This window comes from Carlito syrichta, unplaced genomic scaffold (genome assembly GCF_000164805.1).
Source record: "Carlito syrichta isolate Samal-C Ts95f unplaced genomic scaffold, Tarsius_syrichta-2.0.1 Scaffold305678, whole genome shotgun sequence".
Taxonomy (NCBI): Eukaryota; Metazoa; Chordata; class Mammalia; order Primates; family Tarsiidae; genus Carlito; species Carlito syrichta.
The window spans coordinates 374019-383874 of NW_007249774.1; the positions used below are offsets into that span (position 1 = coordinate 374019).

The 9856-nt window shown below is 43.6% G+C and overlaps 2 protein-coding genes across 8 annotated transcripts in view; one reads left to right on the forward strand and one right to left on the reverse strand.

The window, feature by feature from the left end:
- The window catches only part of TXNL4B (thioredoxin like 4B), a 9516-nt gene extending 6614 nt beyond the window's left edge, over positions 1 to 2902 (forward strand). For all 4 annotated transcript variants that reach the window (XM_021714573.1, XM_021714574.1, XM_008062226.2 and 1 more), the window contains one exon: positions 1322 to 2902. In XM_021714573.1, the coding sequence (XP_021570248.1) occupies positions 1322 to 1487 (166 nt within the window). In that variant the 3' untranslated portion in view covers positions 1488 to 2902. The remainder of the gene's footprint in view (positions 1 to 1321) is intronic.
- Positions 2903 to 4695: 1793 nt separating this feature from the next.
- Positions 4696 to 9285, reverse strand: LOC103264546 (haptoglobin). Of its 4 annotated transcripts, none has more exons than XM_008062227.2 (5): positions 9226 to 9285; positions 7899 to 7981; positions 7552 to 7653; positions 6737 to 6811; positions 4696 to 5619 (listed from the first exon to the last, which is right to left on the reverse strand). In XM_008062227.2, exons 1-5 carry the CDS (start codon positions 9231 to 9233, stop codon positions 4841 to 4843), a joined length of 1047 nt encoding a protein of 348 aa, XP_008060418.1. In that variant the 5' UTR covers positions 9234 to 9285; the 3' UTR covers positions 4696 to 4840. The 4 variants fall into 4 exon arrangements, with proteins under 4 accessions (XP_008060418.1, XP_021570245.1, XP_021570247.1 ...); XM_021714570.1 differs by having other exon boundaries at positions 4703 to 5499; positions 9226 to 9263; XM_021714572.1 differs by lacking the exon at positions 6737 to 6811 and having other exon boundaries at positions 4703 to 5602; positions 9226 to 9269.
- Between the last annotated feature and the right edge of the window lie 571 nt (positions 9286 to 9856).

Here is a 9856-nt window from a genome sequence, read left to right on the forward strand (position 1 = left end):
CACTCACCTCAGCCTCCCAAAGGCGCGGGATTACAGGCTGAGCCACCGAGCCCAGCTCATTTTGTTTTCAAAGTATATAGTTGTCCTTAAACTTTTAGGACTTGTAGGTGGCATTAATAAAAGAAGTTTAAGGACAACTGCATACTGTTTTGTTTTTTTTTTAAGCATTCCTCCAATCAAGACAAATGTGAATTTAAAAGAAAAAAATAAAAGTTAAAAAAAAAAAGCATTCCTTCCAGCAAACTGAGATATGCTTTTGTCTTGCCAAGTTTCCTGTCTTCTGCCACTCAGAATTTTAAATCATTCTTTAATCAAGCCTGTCAGGAATAAGTAACAGGAAGTCTTCTTTAATGCTTTCTCCTCCATCCAGTCACCATCTCAATACTTAAAATTTATTATTGAATGTGTCCATTATTCTTATAATTTCTTACTGTGGTTGAGATGTCTGCTTATCTAGATCTGTGTACCTTCTTTGTTATTATCTATTTGAAAGTATGTTAAATATCTGTTTCAAAGTGTTTTACTGCTATTTATTCTGGAACACAGTTGATATAATTGTTAATTTGGTACAGTCTTTTTAGAGGGCAGTTTACGGCACTATATATCAAACACTTAAAAGTGTTTAAACTTTTTAACCAGTAATTACATTTTCAGGAATTTAATATGATACTGTTTATGCATATGTAATAACTTTGAAAGAAATATATGTTAGTTGGCAGAAAGCACATTACTAAATAGTTTGCATGATGTAATTCCCAATATTGTGAAAAAAGAAATACACACATGCACATAAGATTAGAAGACTCTACACCAAGAGGTGACCTCGGGCCTCACTGGAGATTTTATTATTTTCTAAACAATTTCTACAGTAAAGAGACCTGGTATTTGAAATACTTTTTAGAAAAACAATTTGTTAATACCTACCACCCAAAAGTCAAAGTGACTAGAACTTGAAGACCACAGCTAATGAATGGGCTTAGTTAGCACAATGCCTTGGCAAAACCAACAAAACAAACCAAGAAGGAATGCCCCTTCCAGCCTCAGTGAATGCTCTTGATAATGATTTACGAAGTCATTGCAATATAGATTGTGATTAGATTTTGAAGCAGAATCTTTTCACATGACAGGGCTGTTATCCTAGTGGCCCACAGCACTGGTTTTAGTTTTATACCAAGAGGGAAAAATCAATGTCAGACTTTATGGCTAAAGTCCCCTTGACAAGAAATAACAAAACTGCTGTTCATTTTGTTTATCCTAAAAGTCTTCAACAAGTAATGATTAAAAGTTCTGAGAGTAATTGTTTCTCTTCTATGCTGTGTAGATCTCCAGACCACACTAAGTTTGTGGGAAGTTTCAAAACCAAACAAGACTTCATAGATTTGATTGAAGTAATCTATCGAGGAGCAATGAGGGGAAAACTTATTGTCCAAAGTCCTATTGATCCCAAGAATATTCCCAAGTATGACCTTCTTTATCAAGACATTTAGCGCATTAACTGCTGTCAAAGATGGAGAGAAAGGCACACCTTGAAACAGTACCTGAACCCAGCTGTGCTGTTTTCCTGGAGTTCTTCAGAAACGAGCTCAGTGTCCCAATGGAGAAGAGGATGGCTTGCATGTAAAATCTGCAGCCCCTGAGGAGAAGACCACAGTGGGACTCTGATTGAACTGGAATGCCTAAGTGTCTACTCCCTGCCAGCCTCAGAGCAGTCAGGTTAATGGTGTTCAGTTTTCCCAGGACAATTTTTTAAACTTCTCTTTTTAAGTGCTTTTCTTTATCCCTTAAGATAAAACAGAATTCTCCCAAACATGGCTGGTGCAGTTAGATTTGACCATGTTTATTTGAGACACAAGTAAAATGCAAAGTCAGTTCCCATAGGAGCAAAAATACTTTCTTCCCTAGATGTGCACATACACACCCTTCACCCATTCCTTACTCATATATCCTCATGCTCTCCTACTTCCAGTCCTTTTTACCCCAGTTCCTCTGGGAATAATTGATTCTTCACTTACAGCAGGCCAGTTTGTTTTATTCTGGAGCCTTTCTGGCTCTGACTTTTAAAACACTATCCTAGTTGGCTCATTTAACTAGCTTTTATGTTATTGAATTGAACATAAAAAGTGAGAACTTGAACCTTCACCATCCGGCACTCCATGTAAGCGAAGCAAAGAATGAACTCTCCTTGGTAAGCAGGAGCAGCTCTCTCCCAGAAGGTGCCGCCTCTTCCTGAGGCAGAAAATAGTATTTCTAGGGCCCCAAACTGAAAGAGATGTCATAATTGCTAGAAAGAAATGTCACCTTTATGGGCTTTGCCTGTTTTAATGACTTTGTGAGGAATTCTTGCTTTTCCAGGGTCCCCTGGCACAACCTTGGGCAAGTTACTGCTCTTCTTCAAATCTTGTGGCACCTATTGGCATTGACTTTCCAGAATGAGAGCATGGATGCAGAGCTGCAGTGGGCCGGGCAGCTGGGCCCCCTTCAGGGCAGCACTGTCACTGCAAGTCCAGCCCCTTCTGCCAGGTGCTCTCCACGCCTCTTCTGAAGAGAGGCATGCCACGAGAACTGGTTCTGGCTGGTCTAGCATAGGGGAAGGCTGCTGGGCAGTGCTTGTGTCCTCCACTGATAAAGGAGAGAGCCACCTCAGAAATAAGACAAAACAAAAGGAAAGGAGAAGACCACCAATTCTGTCTTCTCTCCCCACTTCCTGTTTTTTATTTCATTCCTGATTTGTGGAGCTACAGTAGCCATCTTAGAACCATGTGGCGACCAGCATCAGGATGAAAAATCAATATACTAAGAAGAATGATGAAAAGCCCCTGATCCCTGCAGATGTTACTGAGTGAACTCTAGGGCTGCCTCCCTCTAGACTTCTGTGAAGGAATAAAATATCTTCATTGCCTAAAACATGGCCATTCGGGTTTTCTGTTCCTCAGCCCTAATCACACAGGATTAGATGTGAGTGTTCAGATACCAGCCAACCCTCAGAACTTGTACACATATAATTCTTTTATCTTCTTTCCTGCTGAGGGCCTCAGGGACTTTTTCTCTGAAGTCCTGATTCATGTTTTTGATCCTGTCTTAGTTGCTTTCCATCCCACAAGTATTTATTGAGTACATGCTGCATGTCTCCATCCTGTGCTAGGTGTCGCATAATACAAATGACTCCTGAACAGCAGAAGAGGTTCTTGGAGGAGGCAATGCCTGCATCTTAAAGGAGAGTAGAAGGTACTCGTGCAAAAGGAGAAGAATATTTCAGCAGCCAGCTCCCAAGGAAAAGGCCCAGGGACAAAAGATAGCAGAGTCTATTTGGAGAGAAACCCAGGGTTCAGCGTTGCTGAACCCAGAGGCAGAGGCCAGGATAATAGGATGTATTGCTGGAAAGGAAGGCAGAGTAGATGAGTGATAGAAAATGCTGGAGGTTTTCTCTTATTATTATTTTCCTCCTGAGTAGTGACCAGAAGCCACTTAATACAATCAGATAATTCTTCAAGAAAACTGAGTTGTTTATTCTTCAAGAAAACTTAGTGCTGAGGATACTACCAGAAGAAAAAGGTATAACTGACTGTATTCTAGAGACATTTGTAAGTGTTTGACTATAATTTTCTAGTTTCTGGCTATTATCTGTTTCAAAGTTCTAAAATATAAATCTGTCTCTTCACTGGTCCACCAGCTGTAACCTGTTGAGATGTATTGATGGATCTGGAGGATGCATGTAAGGAGAACTTCACAGTGATGGCCAGACCCTGGAGAGAGATAGTGACATCAGTGGCATTTTATACACTGAGAAGGAGGGAGCCGTATTGTGGCAGGAGAAGTTGTGTTGGTGAGGGGCAGCACACTGAAGGCTTATAGCAAGAAAGAGTTCAGTTAGAAGAGCTTCCTGTTTACAAGAGTTCCGGAATCTTTCTTCTGGGAGACCCTTAATAGCATGGCCTATCTTTGAAAGATAAAGTCAGATGGATTCCTAGTGAAGGGTGGGTTTGTTCCAAGTAGGAAAATCATCTCCTACTGAGACAGAAACTCCTACCTCCTGATCCTTTACAGAGTCCCAGAACGTTATTGCTGCTGGGACATTAGAGATCGCCTGGTTTAAGCCCTTCATGGAAGAGACCGGGAACTGATTGCCAGGAAGTTAAAGAACTAAGCAAATGTATGGGCCAAGCTATGATTTGGACACATCAAGTCCAGAGTTCCTGCCTTTACACCATCTTTTGTTTTCTGGAGTGCTGGTGAATTCAAGTACAAACTACAAGGTACTGTCTGTCAAAACATTTTTTTTCCATCCCATTTTGGGCTAGCATCTTCCTCACCAGGACTCTACCATTTCTCCTAATTCACTTTGAAGAGGCAACAGGATATAGTGAAAAGAGCTCAGAGTGTATTCAAACAGACCTAGGCTCAAGGCTCAGCTCCACTATTTAATAGCTGTGTGTAACCTTAAGCAAATAAATTTCTCTGGGTCTCTGTTTCCTTGTCTGTGAAACAAGGACAGTTCCCTTTCTGAGACCAGGCATTCAATAGGCATTCGTTCAGTGAGCATGATTCCCTAAGGTGGAACAGTTTGTATTGCTTAGGAATTTCCAGTTGGCTTGGGGTGTTTTCTGCCAAATACCCAGTAGGCTCTATACCCCTTGGTTCCCCCGGACTATAAATGAGAGAATTTATAAAGTGCCCAGGACAGAACACAACACAGAAATGAGTCAAACAAAGCTCTTTATTAATTGACTCAGCAACACAGGGCTGGTACCCATCAGCTTCATACCATGTCTTATCCCATCTACTTTTCTCAATTCCAGGGCAAAACCTTGCTTTCAGCCAAGGGGGTCTGGCCAGGCTCTCATTAGTTGTCGGCTATGGTCTGCTGAACCCAGTCCAGGATAGAGGACACTTTCACATACACACCATACTCAGCCACAGCACAGCTCTTATCAAAGCTCAGGATTCCTGCTGCATACCAGGTGTCCTTCTCCAGGTCGTGAATGGCAAAGGCACTGCCAGCATCCCCATAGCAGGTGTCTTCCTGATACTTGGACATGCCGGCACAGAAGGTGTGTTCATTCAGTATGGGCTGCACCCCAACAGGGCTCTTTGGTGTCTTCTTTTCGAGCACTGTACTGCCTTCATAGTGCTTCACACAATTGGTCTGGTCTGCCACAGGCAGCATGACATACTTCAAATGCTCAGTAAATTGGAAGTTGGCATTGCGCCCCCAGCCAGACACATAACCCACACGCCCCACCTCTGCATAATCATTTGAAGGCAAGCAGATGGGCATCACCCTCTCATTAACAGGCACCTTCTGTTTGAGTTTGATGAGCCCAATATCTACCTCGGAGTAGTTAGGATAGAAAACCACCTTCTCAATCTCCACGAGCTGATTTCTCCCCACATAGAGTGTTAATGTGGGGGCAATGTCTTTTGCTGTTGCATTTTCTGTGTGATTCAGGAAGAGATTTTTAGCCGTGGTCAACAGCCATTGTTCGCTGATCAGTGTGGCCCCTGTGATGAGATTGTGGCGAGACACCATCTTAGCCTGCCAGGGAAAGCTGCCTTTGGCATCCAGAGATCCACCCAGGATGCGCTGCACCTGGTCCACCGGGTTCTTAGGCTTTCCGCATACTGTCAAGAGAGCAAGAACCTCGTGAGCAGAAATGAGAGAGTCTCATCTGGGAAAGAGGGACCAAAGCATTGGCTATTGCTGCTGGTTAAGCTATCGCTCTTTTTCTTCGGAGCTCGGGAGATTTCATCGCTGTACCCTTACTACCTGCTCATCTCATTTCCAGTATTTACAGTTCAAAATAATTCCATTTCTGACTTGTCAGACTGCTTTGGAGAAAAAAATTAAATACATAAAATTAAATAATTTTTATTGTTTATATCACAAAGCAGAGTTCTATTTCCTGCTTATCTGACTCACAGAAGAAGTGATACAGACACTTTTTGGAAGGCTAAGGTGGAAGGATCACCTGAGCCCAGGAGGTCAAAGCTGCAGTGGCTATGAGGGTGCCACTGCACTCCAGCCCAGATGACAGAGTGAGACTCTGACTCAAAAAAGAAAAAAAAAAAAGAATTAGCACTTTTTTGAATGCAGGCTGGAGAGCGGTATTATATTAAAACAATTTATCACAGCAAAGGAATTCCCTGAAATTCAATGAAAGGGCTAGAAGCTATAATAATTCATTCCCTCTGAATGAAGAGGGGACTGTGGTATCATGGCTGGAACCCATATTTTATGGCTTTGCCATTACTACAGGGCAGGTTGACAGTTCCATACCACTGATGGCCGAAGAAGCCATCCAAAGCTCTTGCTCCAAGCGGGAAGAGGAGAGAGCACAGCTCTTGCTAATAAGAAGTCCCAGCCCCTCTGCAGCCTTTCCTTATACTTCCATGGATCAAGATCTTATGTCCTCCCTTGACTTGTTCTTCTTGGAGCTTGCTTAGCCTTTGACCCAGGGCTCTCTAGACAGGCTGTCTGTATGCATAGGGTCTCCTGATCTGGGATCAGTGTAGACAGTGGATTCGGCCAGTGCCCTTCAAGCCCCGATGAACAAGACCTTTGGTGAACTCTGTCCAGGAGCCATCACCTAACTGCTCAAGTTTCTGCCTGACCAACTGTGGTTCTCCATGACCCCTCCTCCTGGATCTTGTTTGCTCAAAGGAAGCCACACAGGAGGGGTGTGCTTCTGAGACATTCCTACCCCAATGCCTGCCTGCATGCTAAACCCTCAGCACTCACCTGCTTCACATTCAGGAAGTTTCTCTCCAACGGCCTTATTTGTCCACTGCTTCTCACTGTTTAGGGTGTACACTCCTAAAACAAAAGGAAATACATGAGCCAAAAGAGAAATCAAGTCTGGACCTAGCATGGAGTGAGAAGGTATTTAAAAGAGAAGAATTAAAAAGAAGAAGAGAAAGAGTGGGGGAGGGAGAGGGGAGGAGGAAAGAGAAGAGTTTGTGGCAGGAGAAGAAAAGGGAGGAGCGCTGTGCTGTAAACCAAGCGCCAGGGTGCCAGTAAGCCCAGCAGAATAGACTGATCATGGCCACCACAACCAGATAGTACAGGTAGGGCTCAGGGTTCAATCCTGACTCTACCTCTTACAGGCTGCCAGAACTTGGGCAAGACAGTCAGCCTGTCTGTGTTTGTTTTCTCATCAGCAAAATGAGAATCATGATCTTTCTTCAGAGGGGTACTGTGAGGAATACATGATCAAATAAATAGCACTGAGAACAGTGCCAAGCACATAGAACTCACTAGGCAAGAGTTACCTATTGTCATCATTGTTCTTTATATCTGTTGTGGGTGTAGCTCTGACTCTGAGGTAGGTTGGCTACATGGCAGTGCCTTCTCTTAACAAAAGAGAAAAGTTAAGGTAAGGAAAGTTCATTTGCCCAAAGAGCACAGCTACTGGTGACAAAATCCTTGACAGAGTCTAAATCTCCTGGCTCCGGGGAGAATACATAAACTTTCTGGCCAATCATCCTGGCACCATCCAACATGGAAATGTCAGGGCGAAGGTGTGTAGGGCACAGAGACACCTGTCCAGGTCTTACCATCTCCTTCAGTGCGCAGTTTGTAGTACTTCTTACACTGGTAGCGAACTGAGTGCTCCACATAGCCATTTGCAACCTCAGGGGGCTTAGGGCAACTGTCGTCTGCAAAGAAAGAAAAGCCAGAAGAGGTTAATATTTGGAAATTGCTCCCAGAGACCTATGAAAACTCGGATGAGAGGATGCTGCTCTGCACACCAACCTCCTTCCACCCCAAATGGAAGCCAAGGGAAGTGCAACTGCCCCTTATTTCTGGAAGGATCCCCAATATTCTTTGTAATATTGAAAGCCCAGAGATCAGGATGGGAAGAGGGAAGTGGCACAGCCCCCACCCGAACCCAAAGACATACCTGCGGTATCCGTGACGTCATTGCCTGAGTTTACTGCCAAAAGCTGTCCCCAGAGCAGGAGGGCAACGACAGCTCCCAGGGCTCTGCGGAAAGGAGACGGGAAGGAGTACAGAGCTGGACTTCTTGCTTCACGGCACGTGCACACATGCACAGGCACACTCCTCTCCCATTAAACAGCCAGAAAATAAAATAGATATATGGAAGTGCTAGGACCAAGGAGTTTCCCCTACCACCTACAGACACACTTTAGCAGCTTCTGAGCACACCAAGCTTCCAGCAAGCTCTGTCCTGTTTGAGATTCTGCATATGCTTCAGAGAGGGGTCACCAAGACAAGGAGGCACACAGGTGCCTTTAGTTTCTGGCTGTTTTCTAGAAACATTAAATTGGCAATAACATGTGTACTCTCCAGCCAAGAGAACCTTCCCTCGGGGACACAAAGATATGCTAATAAGATGTAGATAACTTGAAGATGGGAACATGGGGGCTTACCATGCTAGTTTCTCTACTTCTCAACATTTTCCATAATAAAAGTTTTCTTAAATATATAATTTTAAACACATGGTTGTTTTTATTATTTTATGATAATTTCTCCCTAGGAAATAGTATTCAAACCCCCAGATACCAGAAGGTTACCTAGAAGAGAACTGGGTCCTGAAAACAGGACTGTGGTCACGGGTGTCCTGCACAGGCCCTACCGAGCAGTTAAGCAGTTAACCATCTCACTGTCAGACGTCTTCATGGACAGACATCTTCAGGGATTGCTTCCTTATACTAAGTTTCTAGTCTTGTTATTTCAACATTTCAAAAGGACTTTTTATTTTGATAAGGTCTAAGTGCTTTCATTGTGTCATTCCAATGTGGCACTATTGGTCTTTCTTACTGTGTTGCTCTAGGCTAAATTCCTGACCTCAAGCAATCTTCCTGCCTCCGCCTCCCAAAGTGCCGGGATTATAGGTGTGTGCCACTGCACCTGGCCCTTAGCATACAACTTTGAAAAGGAAAAAAAATCAGCTAATACATATTTTCAAAATGCCAGAAATCCTACCACGGGAGCTGCTGACATCCCCTGCAAACACAAAAACTTTGTAACCTCAAGGAAAATGACACTCCTTAGAGTAAATCACATCTCCTGAAAAGACTGTATGGTCTGAAAGCTCTGTCTTTTATGGATGCAGAAAAGGAGAGGAATTAACACACTGAGCCCTTTAGTTCACTCTACTTTATTCCACTTGCCCTGTTTCTTTTTTATATTTTTGCACCTCTGCTGTTGTACGCAAAGAAGAATGAAATGAACAGAGAAAAGGGAGGAAGGAAAGGTGCACCCACCTCATCATGACCTGTGTCGCCTCTGGAGGAGCAGTGCTGTGGGGGTACCTGCTGGTCTTTTTATGCCGCCACTACCTCACCTCTCCCCCTCCGCAATTTTGTAATTCCTGTGTCTACACAACTTTGGCCTTGTTAAGGTCACTGGCATGTTCCTGTAACAACCACAAACAACACCTCTGTCAAGAGTTGAGCTCTTGCTTCACATTTGATTTTCTCATGGTGTTCTTTTACAAGCCCCGAAGAAACCTGGCAACACCATGACCCATGTGCCTGCCAAAGTGCTTCCCGAAATCAGCAACAGGGCAGGTCGGGGCTGGGGGAGGAACCAATCTGTCTCTTTATTTTGGAGTATTGCCACACTGAAAAAGGCCTTACTTTGAGTTGTTTCAAACCACTTATAGGTACTCCTGCAACTTAGATGGGGCCCTATAGAAAGTACTTCCTTTTCACAATAATTTTCCCCACCTTGTGTGTGGTCATCTCCCGGTTGCTTCAGTGCTCTCCAGCCTGAAATCAGTAAAATGTGCTCATTGTGTCTTCACTGATTGCTCTTTGCCAGAAATCAGACAAAACAGTTACAAAAACGTATACAAAAGCTGTAGTGTAGACTCAAACAGACTTCTCAGTGGCA

Bases quoted from the DNA above. Each gene is read 5' to 3' on its own strand.
- LOC103264546 (XM_008062227.2), bottom strand. The intron at 7,654-7,898 runs GTATGTCTTTGG...CTTTCTTTGCAG, and splicing joins TGACGTCACGGATACCGCAG to ACGACAGTTGCCCTAAGCCC. The intron at 6,812-7,551 runs GTAAGACCTGGA...CTTTTGTTTTAG, and splicing joins ACTGCGCACTGAAGGAGATG to GAGTGTACACCCTAAACAGT.